The 26,033-nt window shown below is 40.3% G+C and overlaps 1 protein-coding gene across 3 annotated transcripts in view; it reads right to left on the bottom strand.

Moving 5' to 3' along the window:
- Positions 1-2,003: 2,003 nt before the first annotated feature.
- Positions 2,004-26,033, bottom strand: part of LIN54 (lin-54 DREAM MuvB core complex component) — a 37,509-nt gene continuing 13,479 nt past the window's right edge. For all 3 annotated transcript variants that reach the window (XM_083366863.1, XM_083366862.1, XM_083366861.1), the window contains exons 3-15: positions 23,603-24,321; positions 21,132-21,252; positions 18,858-19,003; positions 17,434-17,592; positions 16,703-16,919; positions 14,981-15,057; positions 14,629-14,826; positions 12,776-12,867; positions 10,705-10,776; positions 9,249-9,351; positions 8,878-9,015; positions 6,941-7,143; positions 2,004-5,612 (exon numbers count right to left, since the gene is read on the bottom strand). In XM_083366863.1, coding sequence (XP_083222989.1) covers positions 5,411-5,612; positions 6,941-7,143; positions 8,878-9,015; positions 9,249-9,351; positions 10,705-10,776; positions 12,776-12,867; positions 14,629-14,826; positions 14,981-15,057; positions 16,703-16,919; positions 17,434-17,592; positions 18,858-19,003; positions 21,132-21,252; positions 23,603-24,286 — 2,412 coding nt within the window. In that variant the 5' untranslated portion in view covers positions 24,287-24,321 and the 3' untranslated portion in view covers positions 2,004-5,410. The remainder of the gene's footprint in view (positions 5,613-6,940; positions 7,144-8,877; positions 9,016-9,248; positions 9,352-10,704; positions 10,777-12,775; positions 12,868-14,628; positions 14,827-14,980; positions 15,058-16,702; positions 16,920-17,433; positions 17,593-18,857; positions 19,004-21,131; positions 21,253-23,602; positions 24,322-26,033) is intronic.

The following is a 26,033-nucleotide window of genomic DNA, read 5'->3' as shown; positions in this document are numbered from 1 at the left end:
AACCATCTATTTTTCTCACCATCCTAAGTCCAAGCGATCTCTCTCTCTCTCTCTCTCTCTCTCTCTCTCTCTCTCTCTCTATATATATATATATATATATATATATATATATATATATATATATATATATATATATATATATATATATTCTATATATATATAGAAGAAGAAAAAGAAGAAAAACTTGCTTTCAGTTCTTTGAATTCTCTTTTCTTTAGGTTTACAACAACTACAACAATTGCCCATCTTCTTTGAGTTTCCCTGATTATGGTTCCCGGAGGTTCTTGATTTAACGGCCACTCAAAATTCCCAACACCAGTTTGTTTCCCTTCGGGCTGGCCTTCCCTCTCACAGGAGTTAAGGAAATGCAACCTTTCAGATCTGCACTCACTCTGGACTCACCAGTGTTCCCAGAACACAGTCCAACACACATACAGCCATTATCACAGAAACCTCCCACAATCGCTCTCCTGACCACCTAGGTACAATTGCGTGTTTCCCTCCTTCAGGGCAAAAGTTTCTTACCTGGGCCAGTGCACTGGGTTACCTGGTCCTAGGCCTCAGTTGTTGACTCTCTTCCTTTTTCCTATTCTTTGATTTTGTAGACCAGAATTGTTAATTTAGTTTGGCTTGGAGCCTGCAATGGGAAGCTGGATCTCAGATAACTCCAGGCAGTTGAAATCAACAGGCGCGCCGCCCCTGGACTTTACTGAGAACAGCTCCTTCTAGAGGCCCTCGAGCCCCACGTTGGGCGCCAAGATTGTGAGATTTAAAAACCCAAAATTTGATACTCATAACTCAAAGAGAAGTCTGGTTAACAAAAACAAAGATTTATTGAAAAGAAAATTGAAAATAAAAAAAGAAAAGCGTTTGCAAACGTGGCCTCTTAGACCCTTCCCAAATTGGATTGGGTTCTAAGAGCGCCCTGAGCAAGTTTCAAACCAGGCATTTTATACTCTTTCACGATACAGGCCGCCACCCCAAAGAAGCTTAAGTTATTCTTTGAAGTTGTTTCATATACCTAGAAGATTTTTACTTGTAATTTTCACCTTTTGTGAGTCACTTTGCCTGGGCAGGAAACAGATAACCTCACACATTGGTCTTACAATTCATTGGTGTTACATTTTATACAATTTATAAAAGAATAACCTTTATCCTTCAATTCCACAGCCCTTGTTGTGATAAACAGGTGATCTGGTTAGGTTGTGCCGTTTCATTCCTTATAAGCAGGATTTGGGGCTGAATATTTATAGACATGAACTTTAAAAATGTCTTGACTTGTAATATAATAATCTAGACTTTTATAATTAAGTGTGCTTTTACTAACCAGCACTAACCTGCTGAGGTTTTGTTAACTATCCAACAATTATGGAAAAGGACAGCCAGTAAATGCCTTACTTTCGCAACATTTTAGAGGAGAAGCAGTGTTTTAACAGAGGAAACTTAAGAGGACAAAAAAGAGAGAAAGCAAAGTCTACATGTCAACATCAGCATCAATAATGCCATAACAAATTATATAAGGAAACTTTAAAGCAAAAATAAGAAGTTTTAATTTTGAAAAAAGTTTCAGATGACACATTTTAAAAATTAGTGACAAGCGAACTGTCAGGTTTTGGTGGTTACACTAATGAAATCTAGTACAGTGGTACCTTGGTACTTGACTGCTTCAAAACTCGTTGTATTTGGTACTTGACACATTTTGAAGTGAAATTGTCCTGGTACTTGTCTTTGTTTGGTACTCGACACACTGCAAAAGGAATTGGGGGACAGTCGCAGAGGGTGGACAGGAAGTCAGCCATGCTGGGAAGGTCGCTGACATAGGAAAAGGGAGATTGGAAGTCCTTCCCATAAAACAAAGGGTCATGTAGTAAGTTACAGTTTGTTTGCTACTCATCCTTTTTAGTACTCGCCGTGCTTCCCAGAACAAAGTAAATACAAGTACCAAGGTACCACTTTAATTTCTTCATATTACTGACTTTAGCAAAGAAAAACACCTTTGTCAATTTGTACATAATAGTATAAACATTTTATTTTTTTTCTTTATCTGACATTTTGTTTTTACAATATAGAAAAGTGTATTCTTTTAATAGGTCTAGTAATATAAATTGTATCTATTTTTGGATGTAAACCATAACTAGAAAATTTTCCCAAATACCCTCCCCCATCTCAAAATCTGCTAATAAGGGGATGCAATATAAAAGCATTCTGGCTAAGCAGCTCCTAATTATTATTACAGGGGCTTTGAAAGAAACACTGCAGAATCTCAGCTGACAGAGAGGATCACAATGCAGGCATAATTTGATAAGCTGCTGTCAAGATCTTGATATATTTTACTAACCTGTGAGCACTTTCATGCAAACAACCAAGAAAAACTCAAAGGGGAGAAGATCCAAGCTATGTAGAAGAGACAGCTTGTTTTATGAAACAAAAAACTAGCTTTCTTTGATTGCACCTTCTTCAAATCTTTTACACACAATTCCATTATACATAATCTACAACCAGAATCCAAACTTCACAGGTTTTCTGCACACTTATAAATACACATCACAAAAAAGGTGCAAGTTAAAATAAGACACAGAATATGTACAACATAAAACAAATGTAATTCTAGACAAAACAATGCATGTTTGAAAAATAACTTGATCAATTTTTACTTTACCCACTTACACTAGTTTACATTTATACAAATCTTGTTGTATGGACATTTATGAAAGTAGTAAAAAGGCAAGTCTTCATCTACTCAGAAAATTAACAAACTCTCGCTCACCCAAAAATAATTCTATATGTAAAAGAATTATATTGAAATAAAGAGCTTCCCTTTCAGGGTTGTATGTAATTTAAGTAAGTCTGCTATGTACATACATATTGTAATACAATAGAACATGTGTTTACGTGTGTACATATAATCTATACACACCCACAATTCTATGGAGATAACATCCATTTTGAGGAAAAAAAATTGCAGCACTATAATTACAGAGCAGGCTACATTATCTAGCAGGTGCTTGCTAATTCAAACATGGAACTTTGACATTCATAAACTCATTTAACGATTTCTTCACTACAAAACCATGCAGTTGTGTTTTGCATTTTAATAAGTTTTTATTACAAAGGTTCTCTCGCCTAAGCAGTTCCATCCAAATCATGATATTCCACTCTTCTCTCTTTCCCAAGGAAATCTCTTACGTTTTTTGTCCTAAGACTATGCTTCAAAAATACACTTTTAAAATATAAACTAAGCCAATTCAATAACAAAAAGAACGCGCACAGCTTGAAATTGGTTTGAACACTGCTAAAAGAACATCTCAGCTGAATACTTACTGGGACTAATGCTTGTTTATGGCTGAAGAAAAAAAAAGATTCACCACCTCACTAATACTTTCCCCTCCTTCTCCAATCGAAATATTTTCATGTACTGCACAGGAAGATATAGCTCTACAAGTTTCCACTGTCTTATCCACTTCAGCCATAGCCCAACAGACTGAAGACACGTGAAAGGTCATGGTGGACATAAGTGAGTACAAAGTTTATCGTTATTGCAGAGTGGCCACTGTTCCTCCTACTGAAGCCTGTTAGTGACAATTACACAGCTGTTGTATTTTTAAAAAAAGACACCTCAGCCTTCAAAAGATGCACTCTCCACACTGCGCCATGCACACTTTAAAACAAAACTCACACAGTAAGTTATGAAGGCAATAAATGAGCTACGTCTAAGTAATTCGCTGACAATGGATGAAAACTATATTAGGAAACTGTACTGACTTCTTCCCTTTCCATTTAAAAATCTCTTTTCAAAAACAATTTCACCATGTATAATCTGGAATGGAGGCAAAAAGATTTGAGAAACATTAAGAGGCCCAAAAGAATGGCGAAAGTTTGCTTCTACTGGAATCTCACAGAGTATAGTAAGAACACCCACCATTTTACACAACTGAAGATTGCCTCTCATTCTAGCATCTCCAGGTACAATGGGTTTTTGGAATCTTCAGGGATGTGGAATTTTGTGAATTGAATGCCAGATTTTGGGAAGAAACAAATATAGGGAAGGCTAAACTAAGGATCATCTTGTCATCCTTTTAGCATTAAAGAGGAAATATTACCAAGTGTTCCTTAGTTTACAAATATCCCCAGTATTGCTTCTACTAACAAATATGGGTATGATCGTCAATTTACTTCCACATATTCCTGCCATGGGAGTAAAGCTTACACACTACAAATATAAATTAAGGTTAAATTAATTTAAGATTTTTTTTATTTGTCTACGGAAGTATTTGGAGGAGAAATTGGGAAACTCAACAGTTGACTGGATAACAATAGTTAGATTCTAAACAAACAAGAGACAGATTTGTCCTCATTTTGTCGTAGGGCATTTAGCAGAAATGTTAAAAATCTAATTACACTGACGTTTTTCAAATAAAATATCAATCCCCTTGAAAGCTAGACATTAAAATGTCTAATTATTAAAATTTGGAATATATATTTTACAGTGATGTATTTTTAAAAACATACCAAAATAATTAAGATATCAATTAGGACCCTGATTTTTTTTAAATCAATGCTATATATATTTGTAGCTACCACTGCTATGGTGTCAATAGTTTAAGATCAACAGACAAGGCACTGTCACCGAGTTAGATTGTGGTCAACAAGTCAACTTCTAAATTTGCATTTTTTTAAGCTGTTTTCCAGCAAATATTTATTTTTAATAATTTCCAGTCAGCATTATCTCATCCACAGGTGTACCACTGCCTATATTTTTTTTTGCAAATATAATCTGTGCTATGATGCTGAATGAACGGGCTGGAAAAATCTATCCAGTGTACCGATATTGTTCTTATAAGAATATCCAGGCATTTCAATTAGTTTTGCACAAACGTTGCTCCTGATAGACTGACTAGTTCCTTTCTTCTTCTCCTAAATACAAAAGTCAACTGTATCAATTGCAAATAATAATTTAAGGCAGGGGTCTTCAAACTTGGCCACTTTTAAGACTTGTGAACTTGTGAACTTCAACTCCCAGAATTCCACATCCAGCCAGCCCTCAAGGGCTGGATGTGGAATTCTGGGAGTTGAAGTTCACAAGTCTTAAAGTGGCCAAGTTTGAAGACCCCTGACTGAAAGAATTGCTTCTAGAGTACCCTTTTGAGAACAAAGGGAAGGAAACCATCTAATCTTTGCACTGTCCCAGGATGTTTAGAGGTTGGGAATAAAATGCATCCTGTATCTGTGAAGTAAAAGAAAAGTTAAGCTAAAAAAAGGTAAGCGTCATTACAAAGTTCCTACGTTAACACACACACCAATGGAAACGTCACAGCACCAGTTAACAAACGAAGAAGGCTGCTTTGAACCAGAGAAAGTGTCTGTGTGCCTTTTTAGTGTCCCAGTTTCGAGCAAAGCCCATTTTCAAGAATCAGCAGTTCATGGCACAAGGATCACTTTTGGATTTTCCTGCCGAGTTAATGATTCTCATTAGACAACGTCCAAACTCCTCTAGGATCATCCGTTCTGCTACAGCTTTTGATTTTCCTGCTTTCTCGGTCTGTTCGGCCTGTGCAAGTAAACAGTCACATGTCGCATCAGCAACCTCCTTCGTTACAAACGTAAAGGGCAACCTGGAAAGAGGGGATGGGGGTGTGGGAGAAAAAAGCATGAGCTGTTTTCATGCAATGCACTTGGAACAACCACACTTTTGAGTTCAACTGCTATTCCGAGCTATTCACAAGCAACAAGAGGAAGGTTTAGGTTCTTAGCAGTGCTAATATATTTGAACTGTATTTCGCTTCCTTTCCTCTTAAGACTTACACATTCAGCCTTCTATAGATTGCAATTAATTAGTCTGACAGCTCTGTCTTTGGGTTTAAAGGTGCTGGACCTTCACACCTACAACAGGGAAAAATCATAAATCAGCACCCATTCATCTATGCCAGGGGTCTTCCAACTTGGCCCTTTTATGACTTGTGGACTTCAACTCCCAGAATTCCTCAGCCAAGCATGCTAGCTGAGGAATTCTGGGAGTTGAAGTCCACAAGTCATAAAAGGGCCACGTTGGAAGAGCCCTGATTTACAACCACAATTGAGCCCAAAAAATACAACGAAAGTATTTGGTGTATCCTGAGGCAATTTGTTTTTGAAGTCAGAAGCTAGTTAGTCAGACTGTGGATCTATTAAACCAGGGGTCTTCCAACTTGGCCCTTTTATGGCTTGTGGACCTCAACTCCCAGAATTCCTCAGCCAGGCACGCTGGCCATCCAGTAATTTGGGTGAATTATGCTTCCGTGGGGGCCACTGAAAATTATTACATTCACACTTCGCTGGAGACTCAAGAAGACAAAACTTCTAATGCTCTTTGAGTATTCCTACTACGTTATTCCCTCCTGTAGTTGTTATAATTGACACTCTTCAGGAAAGCCTACTTCTATCTTCAGATTAATTCTTGATACGGTGTCATTGGTAGAACCACAGTCATGTAGCTAGTTGACATGGCATCTCCAAAGTGGTCTTGTCATCTTACAGAAAGAAGTCTCTACACCAGGGGTCTGGCTGAGGAATTCTGGGAGCTGAAGTCCACAAGTCATAGAAGGGCCAAGTGGGAAGACCCCTGATCTATGCAATGTACCCCACTCTCACCATCAGTCTCAGAAGCAGAAGCAACGAGGGAAAATAAAAGAGCGTAGCAGCTAGCCAAGGGAAGAGAGGAAGAAAGCCCTTAGGACAGGGGTCTTCAAACTCGGCCCTTTTATGACTCATGGACTTCAACTCTCAGAATTCCTCAGCCAGGCATGCCTGGCTGAGGAATTCTGGGAGTTGAAGTCCATGAGTCATAAAAGGGCCGAGTTTGAAGACCCCTGCCTTAGGAGATGTGGAAGGGCAGTCCTCCTCTCAAAAATCTAATTTGCATGCGAGAAATGGTGCAAAGCTGACAAACCAGAAATGAACACACCTTCCCCCTCCACTGGTCAGCACTGGAGCCGGCCTGGTTAAAAGATCTGAAATCTGCGAAGACAACTTTGTCTTCGCAGCTGTTTGCTGCTGGACTCGCACTTCAGCGGCATCTGCTAAGTGCATCAGCGTTTTCCGTTCTGGGCTTTCTTCAAAATTCTTGCAGCCAATACATTTGCAAATTGAAGAGCACATGATCTTTGCCTGCAACGGGGAGAAATCAAACGTCAACCGGATGCACTTTCATGGCGGCTTAAGAGAACTGCATGGAATGTACAGAAGAAAAGTGCTGCTAGGTACAAAGTCGGTTACATTCGGAGCCTCACCTTTCAGTGTAACCTCCGCGAGAAAGTTACTGGCAAATCCATGATAATTCAAGGATTGCCACAATGACCTTTCTTTCATTCCAGCTCTGTACACGGAAATGTTCTTGTGCCGGGGATTGTTTATGCAAGTATAAAGTAGATTTTCTAACCATAGCTCTACATGGCATCTACATCACGTTCTCCCTAACTGAAGACAATTTCTCCATTTAGATATTATTTTAGTCTGCTATTCCTCTTATTTAGTTTTGATGGTTATTATAAAGGTAAAGGTCAAAGTTCCCCCGCACATGCGTGCTTGTCGTTTCCGACTCTAGGGGCCGGTGCTCATCTCCGTTTCAAAGCCGAAGAGCCAGCGCTTGTCCGAGGACGTCTCTGTGGTCATGTGGCCGGCATGACTAGACACTAGAGGCGCACGGAACGCTGTTACCTTCCCACCGTAGTGGTCCCTATTTTTCTACTTGCATTTTTTACGTGCTTTCGAACTGCTAGGTTGGCAGAAGCTGGGACAAGTAACAGGCGCTCACTCTGTTACGCGGCACTCGGGATTCGACCCGCCAAACTGCCGACCATCTGATCGACAAGCTCAGCGTCCTAACCCACTGAGCCACTGCGTCCCTATGGTTATTTTTTTTATTGAAAAGTTTTTTTTTATTGAAAAGTTTTAACATACAATTTTTCTTTAAAACCCCCCCTCCCCCCCTATGGTTATTATAAAACACCCTAAGTTGTGCATTCTTCTGAAGCCCAAATTAAGGTGAGCGAGGCTATAAATATGCTGTAAGATAAATAATATCTGATTGCCACCTCAAAAATAATACAGATTTTCAATTTCTGTCTCATTTCTGGCAGGGAAACGCATTTACCCTTAATGAACTTCTGAAACTAAATGATCTTGAAGTAGCAAATCCTCTCAGGATGGCTTGCTTGATTGTTCTTGAACCTTTTTTTATAATTAAAGATGTCGCTAGCATTTTTTTAAATTTATAGCAAAAGCATTTTGACAAATAGTGTAGAAAGTTAATACTAGTAGAGTAATTAAAAAACTTACTAACTTGGTATGGACAGGAGGAAGTAAAATTGAAATAAATCAATTTTATTGTTCCTGAAAAGCCTACTACTCTGAAATATCACCCCATCCTTCTATAAAATTTTTTTCCATCTATAGGATCATTTTTAAATAGGGGTACAGTTTTACTTCTATCAAACAGCTACAATTATGAAGCTTCTTTTGTAGAAATGATACTCATTAAAGCAATTTCACAAAAAAGTTATCAAAATAGAAGCTGGAAAACCCTGAAAAACAGTCACCATCAAATACACAGAAAGATTACTAAATAGGGAGAGAATGGTGGAAGGCCTTTATAGAAGTGAGACATTGGGATTGTCTCCATTAAGAAGATCAATCGACATTAGGAATTTTTTCAGAAGAACTGAAGATATTTTTTATTAACTAGGTTTTTGGTGACTGAACACCTACTTAACTCTGAGTATTTAAGAGGTGTAAAATATTAGTATTCCACGTAAATTTTACAACTAAATGGTTAGATTTTTAAAATATTAGATTTCATAAGAGTAAAAACAAAAAAGCACCACCAAAAAAGCTCCTTTTTACCTCATAGCACTCGCAATAATTTTTGAGGCATCCAGACCTTTTGCAATTACAACCTTTGCTGTGTCGCCTGTCCGACTCGCCTTCCTTTCCCTTCCCTATTTTAGGTTTAAAGGCTTCAGGATTTCTGTCCAGGCAGGCCTAACAAGGTAGTTATAAAGAGAGAACGGAGAGAAGAAAGAGAGAAAACAAAATGTTAAGAGTCCTGTGCAGGAAAAACTGCACTACTAATGTAGTAAAGACAACAACTGTGGTTCCCACCCATTATTCAGGAAGGAATCCATGGGTACCATGAACTTGGGAAATGTATTTCCCCAAGAATTCCCTGCTTATGACACAAAATTGTTAATTTTTTTTAAAAAACAAACCCTTACCTTGATTGCTTTTTGCCTATCATTTTCATGGACCAGGTTGTTATAGCAATTTGTACAGTTGCAATTGTTACAGAACTCCCCGTTTGCAAAGCAATCGCAGTATCTGTTAAAAGATAAAAAAAAATCTCTAATGATGATTAACCAACTCAGTGCTGAGTTTCCTCTTATCCTCTTCTGCATCCAACCACACAGAAGTGTGTTGGGAGAAACCTCTGGACATGGAGGGTGGCAATCTGCTGCACTTTATCCAAACCTATAACCTAACCCAGGGGTAGGCAACCTTGGCTCTTTTATGACTCGTGGACTTCAACTCCCAGAATTCCTGAGCCAGCCATGCTGAGGGGAAAGGGAGAGGTTTCCAAGCTGAGCCATGCTGGCTCAGGAATTCTGGGAGTTGAAGTCCATGAGTCATAAAAGAGCCAAAGTTGCCTACCCCTGGCCTAGGCCGCTTTATGACTCGTGGACTTCAACTCCCAGAATTCCTGAGCCAGCCATGCTGAGGGGAAAGGGAGGTCTCCAAGCTGAGCCATGCTGGCTCAGAAATTCTGAGAGTTGAAGTCCACAAGTCATAAAAGAGCCAAGGTTGCCTACCCCTGACCTAACCTAAAGATAGATGAGTGTGTGTGCGTGTGCGTGCGCATGTGTGTACACCCTGGTTCCTTTATTCATGAGTGTAAGCACGTTAACCTTGGGCTTAACAGGAACTCTTAACATGTCATGAGTCATAAAAAATTGTCCAGACCCTTCAAAGGAACAAATAAATTAAAGACCAGAAACAAAGGCTGCCTCTAAAGAAAAGGCTTTTGACATTCACCTTACATGGAGTTGGACTGATCCCCCTCCTGTCCCCTTCCTCCTAATTCAATTGGTTCCAACCTCGCTGGGCTTTTGTAAGGCATTAAAAAGCTGAGTTTTTCACAGGCATTCAGGCTGGAATGTTAGATGTGCCCATTTTGGGAGATGATATAATATTATCATCTTATTGTTGTTATAACATTTTGGTAGCTACCCAGAGTCACTTAGGTGAGTGGTCATCCATAGAAAAATTGATTAAATCAATGCAAAAATAAAGGAAATAAACTAGAATGGACTGCTCCTAAAGGAAAAGGTAGGTTTCCTTCAGGTTAGCAGCCATGAATTCATCCTGGGAATAACCCGTGGATATCAGAAAAAGAAATGTGGCTTGCACCCCTTATTCTGCGAACCAGGTTTACTGTTGGTCTGCCTTTAGGTCTGAATCATTCAGCTACAGTTCAATGCACAGAGACCTATTCTAATCCTGCAAATGGACAGTATCATTTCAGAAGATTTTAGAGAATAATTTTTTAGTGGAATCTCTGGGGAAAATGTGGCTTTTGTTCTTCCAGCATTTTTTTTCTAACATACAGCACAGTGGATTTTTAAATCTCCGAAGAGGAGATTTATTATGTGTATTTATTATGTGCATAATACTCACAGCTTAAGACACAGTGATTTTGTACAGTTGCAGGGCTTTCTTGGACGATTTGCAGATTCAGACGAGATTACCCTAGAAAACAAGATTTCAGTATGACTTTTATTTATATTTCTTATTTCTAAATCGCCCATCTGCCTCAAACAGGGCTCTGGAGGGGTGTACAATATAATACAATTGATAAATGAAATCTAGAAAAAATTAACATTAACATTAATTTAGGATTAAAAAAATAAATGACAAAATAATGACACTATGAACTTCTGAAGGATAAAAATCCCAAGAGGGGGATTTAATGATGGTTACTACAGGCAAGGAGGGGGCTCTCATAGGGCTAGCCCAATGTTCCCCCCCCACAAGGCCGCACAAGCAATTTTTGATCCCTTTGCAGAAGACTAAGAGTGTGTGGGCCTTCCTCACATCTGGGGGCAGGACATTCCATAAATTCAGCAGAGAAGGCTCTCTTCCTAGACCAGGGGTAGGCAACCTCGGCTCTTTTATGACGCATGGACTTCAACTCCCAGTATTACTGAGTCAGCATAGCTGACAGGAATTCTGGGAGTTGAAGTCCATGCGTCATAAAAGAGCCGAGGTTGCCTACCCCTATAGACCCTGCCAGACAAAATTCCTTGACTGACGGGGTCCGTAGCATACCTTCCTTGCCTGAATAAGCGAGACCAGCTGATGTGATGGGGTGAAGCCCCATTTTGTTTTCTAAAGAAGAATATGACATTTCTGATATTTTCCCATTTAAACAACATAACATCCCTTCACAACTTAGCCTACTCAACTCAACTCAACGTGTTCCACAATCAGAGGACAGAAGCGTGACTCAGAGGCATTGAGCAAAGCGCTCCTACAGATCAGCGTTTCAAAAGAACAAGGTTGATACGTTATGAGAAGACAAATTGTTTAAGACACCAAGTGAAGCACAGCCTATCTGCTGTGGCTTTCCCCCTGGGCTCTTTCCAGTAAGGCACAACTTTAGATGAGAATCAGGTGGCAAGTGGCCATTCATTCATTCCAATGAGGAAGAAGCTGTCATTTGACAACAGTGCCTAAATTTCCACACAAATCACTGTTTTTGGATGGTAATAATAAGTTGGAAGGGACCTTGGAGGTCATCTAGTCCAACCCCCTGCTCAGGCAGGAAACCTTATACCATTTCAGGCGAATGGCTGTCCAGTCTCTTCTTAAAACCTTCCAGTGTTGGAGCATTCACAACTTCTGGATGCAAGTGGTTCCACTGATTAATTGTTCTAACTGTCAGGAAATTTCTCCTTAGTTCTAGGTTGCTTCTCTCCTTGACTAGTTTCCATCCATTGCTTCTTGTCCTGCCTTCAGGTAATTTGGAGAATAGCTTGACTCCCTCTTCTTTGGGGCAGCCCCTGAGATATTGGAACACTGCTATCATGTCCCCCCTCGCCCTTCTCTTCATTAAACTAGACAGTTTAAACTTCGTTAAACTCCTCTTTGCAAGTACGCCCACGTTAGCAACAATCCAAAATTCATAGGTGAGCTCTTTTGGAAATCATACGCACATACATACTCTAAAAAGAAACCTATCCAGGTGGCAACTACAAAAACATCCCTTTTTTTCTAAGAAACGGAAAGGCAATTCCAGGTAGGCCATCTTCCTCAAATCTGACTTTTGACTCTGTGTTACCAGGAAAATATGATGTAAAAATAAGCTAGATGGATGGACTGGCTCTTCTTTTATTGGATTCTTCTATATAAAGGCTAAGCCTAACAGATGGCTGCAAGGTCATATTCTAATATTTGAAAGATCCTCTCTCTATGTTTATCTCTTTTTAACGGCCTGTTTTCAAATTGTTTTCTGTCTTGAGACTCTGGGATCAAATAACCAAATCAATAACACGACAACCTGATCAGGTAGCCAAGTTATGCAAAACAAAGAAGGAAAAATCTTCAATATCAAGTGTACATAGACAAGACGGTATGATTGCAGCAGCTGTTTTTTTTGAGCAGCTGAACATTACAGTAAATACTTTTTCCAATCTCATTTCCTTCCATGTAATATGCATGTTGCGTAATTTATATAGACAATACCCACCCATTGAATGGAAGCCGGGCTTGGGTCTGGATACTTGATGTCCCACTAAGATTAGTACTGCTCGCTATGGAGACACAAGATGGCTGCTGTAGCTTAAAAAACACACACACACACAGTTAAGGCATGACATGCTGTTTGTAGATGAGGATTTTCACAAATAGCTGCATTAATCACACCCCTTTCTTTTTCCATTCTTGGAAGTCATAAGATGGTCACTGGTATTTTTAGGCAATAAGGCTTTCTAGAAACTTGGTCTTGGATGATATCTTCCAATCTAGTATACCTACAAGGATAGTCTAATCCAGGGGTCTTCCAACGTGGTCCTTTTATGGCTTGTGGACTTCAACTCCCAGAATTCCTCAGCCAGGCGTGCCTGGCTGAGGAATTCTGGGAGTTGAAGTCCACAAGTCATAAAAGGGCCACGTTGGAAGGCCCCTGGTCTAATCTCTTGTACTGTAGTTGCAATGTTGATTGTGAATAAAGGCTTAAAGTGAAGAAAGAGATAGGCAAATTTACCACGTCACTTAAAATAACAGCCTGCTTGACTGCACATACATAAAACATGCTACGTTGATTTTCAGTTGGTGCTGTCGAAGCACGCTAGCTTCAGGAGTCAAAACTGCAGAAAACTATCAGGAATCTTCTGCTAAGCATGGTACATCCTGTTCCCACCGCTGTTTTTTTTACAATAATGTTATAATTCTCTGCAGTTCCAGTATTTGCTTTGGGCTCTTATTGCCTTTAGTGCAGGGGTCCTCAACCTTGGCAACTTTAAGACTTGTGGACTTCAATTCCCAGAATTCCTCAGCCAGCTTTGCTTTGCTGGCTGAGGAATTCTGGGAGTTGAAGTCCACAAGTCTTGAAGTTGCCAAGGTTGAGGACCCCTGCTTTAGTGGATTTCTACAAAACATTTCTTTACAGATTTTCTGAAACTCATTTTATGATAACCCATTTCCCCCCCTCAATACATTTAAGGCTAGATAACGTCAGAATGGATGAGCATCTTAAAAGCAAAATAAAAACTGATCCAGGATTTATTCAGAATGTGTAATACCTGAAAAAAATTAGAGCTGAAGGGAAAAGTGTAACCCAAATCAAGCTTGTGAACCTGATTTTCCCTATTCATATTTTATGCTTCCCATAAAAGTATTTTGCTGTCATTAACTTTTTTTTTGCATCTTTTACACAAGCTGGCTACCCTCCAAATTATGGATTTCAACACTCAGAACTCTTAGAAGCTTGGCTGGGGAATTCTGGGTGGTGACATCCACACATGTGAAGAATGCACAGGCTACGGAAGACAATGTTGAAGAACAGCTGTTCTTTCTTGCCTGCAGTTGCCCTTTAAATATTGCCAAGCTGAGTTTCTCTAAATGTGATATTGCAGAAATACATTCTGCTTAGCCACCTAAATTACATTATGTCACACTTCATTTCTTACAGTCTTGTCCCAATTTTTTTTCCCCCTGGATTTTTAGGGAATAAAGAACATTCCCTCTTCTCGAAGAGCAACTGACAAATTCTAGACTATGTTAAGCAGGTAACTGCTTCATATACTCTGCAATGTTTAATCTCAACTTTCAAAATGAAGAAAACATCTCAGATTATTTCTAAGATTTAACCTTACTAATGAGCTCTTTCTCACAGCATCCCTTAAACCAGCCCTTCTCACCTCAGTAACCTTAAGATGCGTGGGTTTCAATTCCCAGAATTTTCTAGCCAGCATGCTGAAAAGATTTGGAAGGTGAGAAACTGCCTCCAGCTACCAAATATACAAATTCTCTAGTCTCTTCTCCAAGGGTATTAGTTATAAACACTATTATTTTTGTAAACTCCTTCCCATAATATCATACCTGTGTGACGTACTGAGCTGGGAGAAATGCATATCCCACGTTTCCTGTGCCATGAGCAGGGGCCAGGACAGTGCCAGGGGGAAGATTGGTGAGGTTGGGCTGGATTTGTGGCAGTGGCGTGGCAGGCATAATAAGTCTTTGTTGTGGCTGGCTTGTGGTAACTATCTGTGAAGTTGTGTTCATTGGTTTGGGGGCTACCTGCAAGGAAGGAAATATTCAGGACATCTCTCTTGTATATCGCACTATAATCTTTTGCAACAAATAACTTTATAAGGATAGTCAGAGTTAAATTAACTGAAAGTTTCTGTGAAAAGCTAGGAATTCATAGGAAGCTGGGGTACGAGGAACTTACTTGTTTGACTGTCTGTGTTGCTGGAATAATAGGCACAGACATCCGCACAGGGGTTGCATTCACCACCACTGGTTTTGCTGTTCAAAAGAAATTGAATGAGATACAATACACAACTTTCTAAGACATTAAGAAAAAGCTTCCTTAAATATCCAGTCCTCCCTCATTCTCATCTATTAGAACATAAGCTGGTAGGTCTATCTTGAGCTATGTCATGTTCAGCAAGATACGCTAACCAGCAAGTCCTACCCTCCGGCCCATATATAAATAGCTACAGAAAAATGTCATGAATTGAAAAAAAGTTTGTTATTAAAAAACCAGATACAATTTTGTTTAGAAGCTAAATGTCGGGGAAACAAAATAAGAACATGGCCCATACGAGCATTTTGAATGCAGCAACACAATTTCCACAGTAGTGTATATGTTCAGTATATTTGGGTAACTTTAATGTCAAAAATAAGTCAAAGCAACGCAGAGCTGTTTTCAGGGTTGTACATTTTAATTCCAATTTTGTTTCCCAAGAATTGTTACTTATGTTGCTATGATAATATTAGCAGACTTGGTGGACCAAAGGTTGCAAATGGCAATAATAATAATAATAATAATAATAATAATAATAATAATAATAATAATAATTACAGAACATCCTAGAGGAAGACGTTCAAACACAATAAATGACAGACATGCCCAAGAAAGGGAAAAGTTCAGCAAGAAAACGTGGGAAATTGTGTTGCAGGGGTGTATAACAGGAGTCTCCAAACTTGGCAACTTTTTAAGATTTGCGGACTTCAATTCCCACAATTTCCCAGCCAGCCTGGGTGGATGAGATATTCTGGGAGTCCACAAGTCTTAAAGTTGCCAAGGATGGAGACTACTGGTCCACAGGAATGCTTGGAAGCACTCCACATTGCAAGGTTTTTCTTATGAAGCCCGCTAACAATTCACAAGCAGGCTTAAGAGAATTCCAAGGCATACAAAAACATTGAGATTTCAGATACAACTTGAGTAGGGAACCTCCACCCTCAACCCCCCAATTCTAATGAAGGTAAAAATGTGTCCAGTAGCTATGAAGTGGTCAGTGTGATGGGAAGAATGAAAAAAGTGTGTGTGTGGGGGGGGGGGAAGAGAAATGAAGCAAGGAGGAGGGATATCAGTGCCCACTGCAACGTTTTGATGCAAATCCCAGTTGCAAACATATTAACTGAAAATTGATTAATGGTTCAAATTACTGTTTGAAATTAATCCATAGAGCTTTACACCCACGTTGCCAAATGGTCTACCTTTAAAAGAAAATCTTTCAGAACTTTAAATAAAAGTGAACATAAATATCAAATCTTTATTACATGGTTGGTTAATACACTACACAAGCTATGAAAAATAATGCAACAAGCATTATTGTAATTCTGAAACACCTCCCGAGAATTCTGAAGCAAAGCTGATCATGTGAGTAAGACGAGCAAACTATGGTCATAATTAAATCTTAATCAAGTGGCATTTCCTTATGGCATTCTCCAACTAAGCAACGATCAATAACAAATAATCATGTTTCAATCCTAAATCTATTAAAAAAAATAGAAAACCAATTCCAGCTAAGCTTTCAACTTTCATAAAGCATGTGTTCCAGTTTGCCATTCTCATCAAAATTCTTTTGTAGTTTCCTACTTGCATTTTTCTTAAGCACCTTCCAATTATCATAACATATATTTAAATAAAAAGTCTTCTAACCTTGCTGGAGATTTGCAGTGCTGGTGCTGGGATTCTGATTGGCTGGTTGTGCTGTACTATTGGCAGTTGTGGCAGTTACAAGCCGGACATAATGGAATTTGCTTCCAGGTACCTGAATTTGCTGAACGTTGGGTGCCGTTGCCAAGGGAATTATCGTTTTAAACTGAGAAGTGCCTACTCCCCCAACGGTGAGGGTCTGCACTGCAGATTTCACAGCCTGTTGAAACAATATAATTTATTTTTTAAGATTGCTGGCAAACCAATTCTTCGTTTCTAACGAGAGTTGGCACAATTTCCCTCAGGTGTGAGCCTAACATACAAATAAAACACTGCTAACATACTGTTCATTATTAGGCCAGAAGCTATTTGCGGAGTATAGTATAGTTGCATGATTCTGGGTTGGCTTTAAGCTAGTCAATAGTGCTTTAATGAAAGAAAGAAAGAAAGAAAGAAAGAAAGAAAGAAAGAAAGAAAGAAAGAAAGAAAGAAAGAAAGAAAGAAAGAAGAAGAAAGAAAGAAAGAAAGAAAGAAAGAAAGAAAGAAAGAAAGAAAGAAAGAAAGAAAGGAAGGAAGGAAGGAAGGAAGGAAAGAAAGAAAGAAAGAAAGAAAGAAAGAAAGAAAGAAAGAAAGAAAGAAAGAAAGAAAGAAAGAGTCATGCCTAAAGCTATGCAATGCTGCAAATCACAATCTGAAGAACAGGCTCTCAGAACCGGACTCAAATTAGTGTGTACCTGAGCAGTTGTATTGTTAGATACAGCTTTTCCCGGGGAAGAAGGCGTTGAATGCTGCACTGTGAGAATCTGCTGTCCCAGGGCTACGTTTAGAGGAACACCAACTGCTTTCTGCGGGGAGCTTGGAGGCTGCGAGGCGACTGACACCACCGTTAGCTGCTGAACAGGATCAGAAAAGCACAGAGTCCCAACTTCAAAATGTGTTAACGCTGCAAATGCGTTAAGAGGTCAAGACTTTCCACAATACGGATAGGATCTGGAGGCAAAATGAGCAAGGGAGCTCAAAATGCAGTGGGGCTGTTTTACTCTATTTTGGAAAAAAAGTAAACCTATAATCAACGGGGGGGGGGAAGGGAGAGGGGAAGAGAAGAAAGGAGAGAGTGGGAGGGGTCGGGGTAGTGGCAACTGCAAGTCCGTTCAGTCCAGAGTTTGCATTGCTGTATTAATGTACAGGTAAGACCTCAACTTACAACCACAGTTGAGCCCAACATTTCCGATGTTAAGCGAGACAGTTGTTCAGTGAGCTTTGCTCCATTTTACAGTCTTTCTTGCCACAGTTGTTAAGTGAATCACTGCACTTGTTGAGTTTGTAACACAGCTGTTAAGTGAATCTGGCTTCCCCACTGACCTTGCTTGTCAGAAGGTCGCAAAAGGGGACCACAAGATCCTGAGGCGCTGCAACCGTCATAAATCTGAGTACGTGGTCAAGCGCCTGAATTTCGATCACGTGACCATGGGGGAATGCTGCAACGGTCGTTAAGTGTGGAAAACAGTCACAAGTCACTTTTTACAGTGCTGTTGTAACTTCGAGTGGTCCCTAAATGAATTATTTTAAGTCAAGGACCACCTGTATCTATGTTCCTTCACTGACACAAATACTATTTTCTGTCATGTTCAATTTTATTTGGAGGAGCTGTGAATTTTATTTTATTTTTTAATCCCATTTATATCCCGCCCTTCTCCGAAGACTCAGGGCGGCTTACAATTTAAGCACAAACCAATGTGCTTAGCAATAGCCTTCATTCTATGTATATGCCTACTTATTAGGGCTTTCACACACACACCCCAAGCGGCATTATTACAAAGTCAGCTTAATTGCCTCCAACAATCTGGGTCCTCATTTTACCTACCTCGGAAGGATGGAAGGCTGAGTCAACCTTGAGCCTGGTGGGATGCGAACCTGCACTAATTGCAAGCAGCTGGTGTTACTTAAGGAGGCATTAGCCCACTGCGCCACCAAGGCTCATATTTCCCTCTAGCACCATATTCCCATGGCAGAACGATGCCAGAGAGCAGATGATTCTAAAATAGCTGAAATCAGTCAGAGCCCTTTAGAAAGTCCATTTCAAAATCAGACTGACTTAAGTTTAAATGGAAAATACCAATTCACTGCAATAATAGAAGCAATTGAAATATAAGCTTACCTTGTTTGGTGATTTCAAAGGAGAGATTGCTATCTTATTTGAGGCCTCCTGTATTGTGGAACTTAAAGTTGTCCCAATAACTCCACTTTCTGATATAGTTACAGTTTTGGGAGGTGTCCCTGGAGCAGTCTGTGTAAGAACTCTACCTGTAGAAAAACAGAGAGTTATAATCTTACTCATCCTTACCTTTTCAGCTGATCACAAGATTTTCTGATAAAGGCATTAACCCTTTCCAGGCACTACAGGAATCGGTTTTGAAGGCAGACCACTTAACTTTAAAAATTTAAAAAAAATAAACATACAATTTAAATTTAAACTGCTGCAATCATCATTTTGTGGCACTATAAAACCTATTATATACTTCACGGAATTATCTCTCTTTCTTGAATAGCCTACCTACGTACTTTATTTAAACAAAAAACAATACTTTGGCAATCAAAAACAAAATGGTCTTCACCTAAAAAGCTACCAAGTAAGCAGACATCCCAAACAGCAGTTAAAAACAAAACACTTTTTCGCCTAAATAAGCAGCCACATTGTGAAAAAAACCCCAAACCCACTATTCTCTTTTGAACAAGTACAAATTTTACAGTAATGCATCTTAGTATAATCCCAAATGCTGATACAATTCTGATTATGATCTTAAGAATTTGTTAAACATTGTAAAAGACAAATGAGATTTGTATTAATCTGATCAAATGTTGCCCAGTCACCCCAAACAGTGAGAGGGTGGTATACAAATTTAATAAATAAAATATTCAAGATAAATTTATATCAGAATTTCATTCCCTTTCCTCTGCAGCCCACCTCTCCTATGTACATTTCGTAATTGAATCTGCAAATGTTTGCCCTGTATTTCCTCAATGGTAAGAAAGAGAAACAATTAACCTTGATTGTAAGAGTGAGTGTATGACAAAAGAAAAAAGTAAGTTAATTCCAAACATTGCTGCACTGAAAATTTCCTAAGAAAAGATTGATCTTTTGATCTAATGCAAAAATAAGTATGCTGAAATATGCTGAAATGTGGCAGTAATGCTTCAAATAACATGTGCAGTCAATATACTGATTTCTTAACTGCAAAATAATTCCAGATGGAATGACAGCATAATTCAAAGCCAACCAAGAATGCATCCCTGCACTTTATCACATATTCATAAAACTAGCAAGCTTTCTATATTTAGAACTTGTTAAGATGATTGCCTGGATTCCCACATACAACAGTCCAAGATCTGAACTGTTAAGGATAAGATACTAAACTTTTATATACTTCCTACTTGGCTGGAGAACAACCCTTTTTATAGCTGGAACTCAAAGCACCTGTGCTTAGAAAAAAAATGTTTCTTTAAATCATAAAAGAAACCAAGACATTACAAGTCTGACTCCCTTTTACACTGAGAAATGCTCTAGGGCAGGGGTAGGCAACCTTGGCTCTTTTAAGACTCGTGGACTTCAACTCCCAGAATTCCTGAGCCAGCTATGCTCACTCAGGAATTCTGGGAGTTGAAGTCCACGAGTCATAAAAAAAGCTGAGGTTGCCTACCTCTGCTCTAGGGCATGCCAGCAACTGGTCCGCACAGACAAGCAAAGCCCCATTTGCGAAATGCAGTCACACACAAAATCACGCACCCTCTGGTACAAGGAAAAAAACCCTCTCTCCAAGGAACCGGTCCCTGGTGCCCAAAAGGTTGGGGACCTCTGCTCTAGAGCAAGGTTCCTCAGCTTTGGGGACTTTAAGATGAGTGGACCTCAACTCATCTTAGCGGCTGGGGAATTCTGGGAGTTGAAGTTCACCTATCTTGAAGTCCTCAAGGCCGAGGAACAGCCTGCTCTGCAGTCTAGAGCAACTTTCCTCAGAGTAACACCATCCAGGTGTTTGGACAACAAATCCCTGAATTCCCAGCCAGCATCCTAATATATCTGAACAGCATTTCGTCTAGTGTAATTTCCCCCCAATCTGGATGCCCTCCAAAGGCAGGGACCAACTCCCAAACTTCCCCCATCAGGTATATTCTGCAGAGTCAAAGTTTAAATATCTGGAAAGAATCTAGGCTGAAGAAAGCCATTCCGGGGCTTTCCATAACCTAATGCTCTCCCAATGCTTTCAGGTAATATTGTTTCAACAAATTTCAAGAAAACGGGAGTGAAAAAAGGACAGAAAATCCACCGTGAAATCAAAATCCATTAAGCGTCACTTTATGCTTCATTTACCTGTAATGCACTGGGTAAATACCACAACATAAAACAAGCCATTAATGAATATATTCAGATATGAACCTGCGATGACTGGTGATACTTGAGTTGTCTGCCCTGTAACTGCTTTGCTATTGATTGGTTTGGTGATGATGAGTTTCGTTATCATTGGGGATGAAGTTGGTGTCCTGGCTTTCTTAGCAATCTGAAAAACAGTGAGAAATCCAATAACCCATCATTTCTGAAGAAATGAACCCAAACTACTTAGAACAGGGGTGTCAAACTCAATTGCATGGAGGGCCGCATCAGCATTGCGGTTGCCCTCAGGGAGACGGGTGGGTGTGGCCTGCTGGGTGGGCGTGGCTAGAGTGCGTATGGCCTACCGGGTGGGCGTGGCCAGCTCTACATCGTTTGCATCAAGGGTGCCTATGGGGGCCTGGGCAGGAGTGGGACAGATCTGGGGGTCTCTGGCAGGAGGAGGGTCTCTGGGCCAGGGCCAAGGCAGTGGGGGCTGTTCCCTTCCTGTTTCCAGGATGGCTTTGCAGGCCGCATGAGACCACTTCGCGGGCCGAATCCGGCCCCTGGGCCTTGTGTTTGACATGTCTGACTTAGAAGCAAGGGAGAACCACCCCTGACCCAACTCCAATGAAACCCTCACCCCAAAAGTAAAACAACAGTTCAATCCTATCACATGAAAGCTACATGGGTAGGACAAGTACAGATAGTCCTTGATTTACAACCACAACTGAGGCTAACATTTCTCTTGCGAAGTGAATTTTGCCCCATTTTATGACCTTTTTGCCACAGTTGTTATGTGAATTGCTGCAGTTGATAAGTTGGTAACACGGTTGTTAAGTGAATCTGGCTTCCCCCCCACTGACTTAGCTTGTGAAGAGACCCGCAAAAGGTGGATCACGTGACCTTAGGACACAGCAACGGTCGTAAGTATGAACCAGTTGCCAAGCGTCTGAATTTTGATCACACGCTCACGGGGATGCCCCAAAGGTCATAAATGTGAAAAATGGTCATCAGTCACTTTTTTTCAGTGCCGTTGTAACTTTGAACGGCCAGTAAATGAACTGTTTTAAGTCGAGGACTGCCAGAACATGCAGATGGGGGTGGGTTGGGGTGGATTAGAAGTGTAATAGAGGGATGGGAGGCAAATAAAAAAAAAATGAGTTAACAGATTCATACACTGGTTTGATTATTATATTTATGTACTTTTATTATGAATAAGAATCTTCCCAAACTGGATTAAAAGCAAAAAAAAAAGCTGAAAGTACACACTGGGTGAAGAAATGTGAAAAGGAATGAAAACTGTATGTACAAACACATACGCAAAAATTTAAACCTCAGTTTAGCAGTTATTCATGGGCGTAACTATACGCTCAAGAACTGCAAGTCCTCATGCCTACTATGCCTGAAGAAATATTCCTTTGGTTTGGGCCTGTTATGAAAAAGTTAAAAAAAAGGTAATTGTAAATATAGTCTAACCACTTTTTTTTTTTTTTTGCTTTTTCATAATAAGCCAGAACCAAAGAAATATTTTTCAGAGATGGACATGAAGGTTTACAGTTCTTGAGTTTATAGTTACCCTCATGAATCACTGCTAAACTGAGGTTTAAAATTTTTGCATATGTTTATATGCTTGCACACCTCATTGCCATTCCTTTCCACATTTTTTTTTCACAGTGTGTACTTTCATTCTTCAGCGCACCTGAACAAGACCAGTCTTAAGGCTGGTCTACAAACTGCCAACTTCCACTTTTAGTAATCATCCGATTGATCAATTGACTCACTTTAGGGCACTGATCGACACAGTAAGACTCTGAATCGCATGCAAGGTTAAAAACTATGAAAACCAAAATAATAAGAAGAGAATAGGACATGTCCCAGAGGGAAACATTCAAAGGAACAGGTAAATCCTGAAAGAGGCTCACCACCTCATCAAAATCAAGTCCTGAGGAAAAAGTCAATTTTCCAAAGTTTGATAATCTGGGGGAAGCACTTTCTGATATGTGCTGCTACAAGAGCCTTGGTGGAGCAGTGGGCTAATGCCTCCTTAAGTAACACCAGCTGCCTGCAATTAGTGCAGGTTCGCATCCCACCAGGCTCAAGGTTGACTCAGCCTTTCATCCTTCCGAGGTAGGTAAAATGAGGACCCAGATTGTTGGGGGCAATAAGCTGACTTTGTAATAATGCCGCTTGGGGGTGTGTGTGTGTGTGTGTGTGAAAGCCCTAATAAGCAGGCATATACATAGAATGAAGGCTATTGCTAAGCTTGTAAGCCGCCCTGAGTCTTCGGAGAAGGGCGGGATATAAATGGATTTTTTTTTTAAAAAACCCACCTCAATGGACAGTTAGTTTATTGTTTAAAATTTCTCATCTCCACTGCTTTTTAACATCCTTGCTCCAAAACGTGCTTGTTATAGATTTATTGGGATTCTTTTACCTGGCCAGCTGTCCTCCACACCTACTGCTGGCCACCAAAGGGAATTCTCAATTGTACGTCAATTTTATTGCAAAGGGAATAATTGTTAGAAACCTTTCCTTACCTGCACTGCTTTTAGCTGCTGGGTCTGCAGTACGGACGACAGGTTTGTGGTGTTTACCAGCTGGCACCCTGGAGTCAAGGTCGACACACCAATGACGGGTTTCACCTCTGACCTTCCTCCAATTGTGACCACCTTGAATTGCTGTGCTGGAACTTTGGAGTCACTAGCTTGTACTTGTGATGTGGTCTTCTGAGACTGTGACAGCTGGCTGTGGGGTAGCGCTAAGACAATCGGCTGCCCGGGCTTGCCCAGAGTTGTTACTATGAGTTTTTGACCTTCCTGCTTTATGGCCTGTTTACTAATTTTCAAGTCCGTTGCTTTGTTAAGAATGATTTGACTGGCTGACAGAGAGACTGGAGTCTGGGTGCCTAGTTTTTGGAGGCCGCTTTGAAAAGAAGGTTGTGCGGTCACACTGGCATCAGATTTTATGAAGGCAGAATTGCCGGTAACGTGGCTAACACAATTGCTGGGCAATGTGACAGATTCCGTAGTGACTGACGACGTACTGCTAGTAGTAGGATCATCAGCAGAGCTTACATCTGCTATTCCCTCCAGTTCTGTTTCCATAGGAATAGGGTCACCCACAATTACAGCTTCGATGCTCTCATCTTCCTCCAATGTTATACCTGTGTCCATGATCTCCTCGGGGAGCAAGCTGTTCACTTCAGCTGACACAACCTCCATTTTGCAGATGTTGATGGTGGGTTCAACAGAAGCCACTGCAGCGACATTTAAAAAAAATTGTTCCCGCAAAACTATAACTTGAAACATCAGCTGGGCCAAAGCTGCACAGTGTATAACTGTGGAAGTGATATATTAGCAGCTGTGGATAAATACACCACTAGCATTCCCCTCCCACATTAGCTGTCATTAATCTGTTAGCTAATACGAATATTTAGCAATTGTATTGAAAGGGAGATAGCTTAGAAGGCAGGAGCTTGAGCTGCAAATCAGGACATTCCCTGTTCTAATCACATATTAGCCGTAAATATATTGAATAATCAACAACAAGATCTCTTTCAGCTTCAGCCAATCGGGGTGTGTGTGCGTGTGTTTTCCTCCCTTCCAGCATGATGTTTGTGTTTTAATGCAGAAAAATTCCCATCCGCAAGCGCATGACACATATTTGTGAACGAAAGATACTCTGATTTCATGTTACACAGGGAGGGGATGGTTAACCCATTACTCACCAAATATAAACCATAGATAGCCAAATGGCAATTCAATTGTTTTCAAGTAACCTCCTTTGTTAACAACATAAGCTTTCATTATACCAAATCACTGGGCTGGCAGGATTTTTGCTGGAAATGACAGTATGTAGGGACAGATTAGCCCATCCTCCTTCAACAGCAAACTCTCTGAAAGTGACCCCTGTATACAATACAGGGAGTGCAGAATTATTAGGCAAATGAGTATGTTGACCACATCATCCTCTTTATGCATGTTGTCTTACTCCAAGCTGTATAGGCTCGAAAGCCTACTACCAATTAAGCATATTAGGTGATGTGCATCTCTGTAATGAGAAGGGGTGTGGTCTAATGACATCAACACCCTGTATCAGGTGTGCATAATTATTAGGCAACTTCCTTTCCTTTGGCAAAATGGGTCAAAAGAAGGACTTGACAGGCTCAGAAAAGTCAAAAATAGTGAGATATCTTGCAGAGGGATGCAGCACTCTTAAAATTGCAAAGCTTCTGAAGCGTGATCATCGAACAATCAAGCGTTTCATTCAAAATAGTCAACAGGGTCGCAAGAAGCGTGTGGAGAAACCAAGGCGCAAAATAACTGCCCATGAACTGAGAAAAGTCAAGCGTGCAGCTGCCAAGATGCCACTTGCCACCAGTTTGGCCATATTTCAGAGCTGCAACATCACTGGAGTGCCCAAAAGCACAAGGTGTGCAATACTCAGAGACATGGCCAAGGTAAGAAAGGCTGAAAGACAACCACCACTGAACAAGACACACAAGCTGAAACGTCAAGACTGGGCCAAGAAATATCTCAAGACTGATTTTTCTAAGGTTTTATGGACTGATGAAATGAGAGTGAGTCTTGATGGGCCAGATGGATGGGCCCGTGGCTGGATTGGTAAAGGGCAGAGAGCTCCAGTCCGACTCAGACGCCAGCAAGGTGGAGGTGGAGTACTGGTTTGGGCTGGAATCATCAAAGATGAGCTTGTGGGGCCTTTTCGGGTTGAGGATGGAGTCAAGCTCAACTCCCAGTCCTACTGCCAGTTTCTGGAAGACACCTTCTTCAAGCAGTGGTACAGGAAGAAGTCTGCATCCTTCAAGAAAAACATGATTTTCATGCAGGACAATGCTCCATCACACGCGTCCAAGTACTCCACAGCGTGGCTGGCAAGAAAAGGTATAAAAGAAGGAAATCTAATGACATGGCCTCCTTGTTCACCTGATCTGAACCCCATTGAGAACCT

This window comes from Vipera ursinii (assembly GCF_947247035.1).
Source record: "Vipera ursinii genome assembly, chromosome: 7".
Lineage (NCBI taxonomy): Eukaryota > Metazoa > Chordata > Lepidosauria > Squamata > Viperidae > Vipera > Vipera ursinii.
This window is presented reverse-complemented; position numbering and strand designations above follow the sequence as displayed.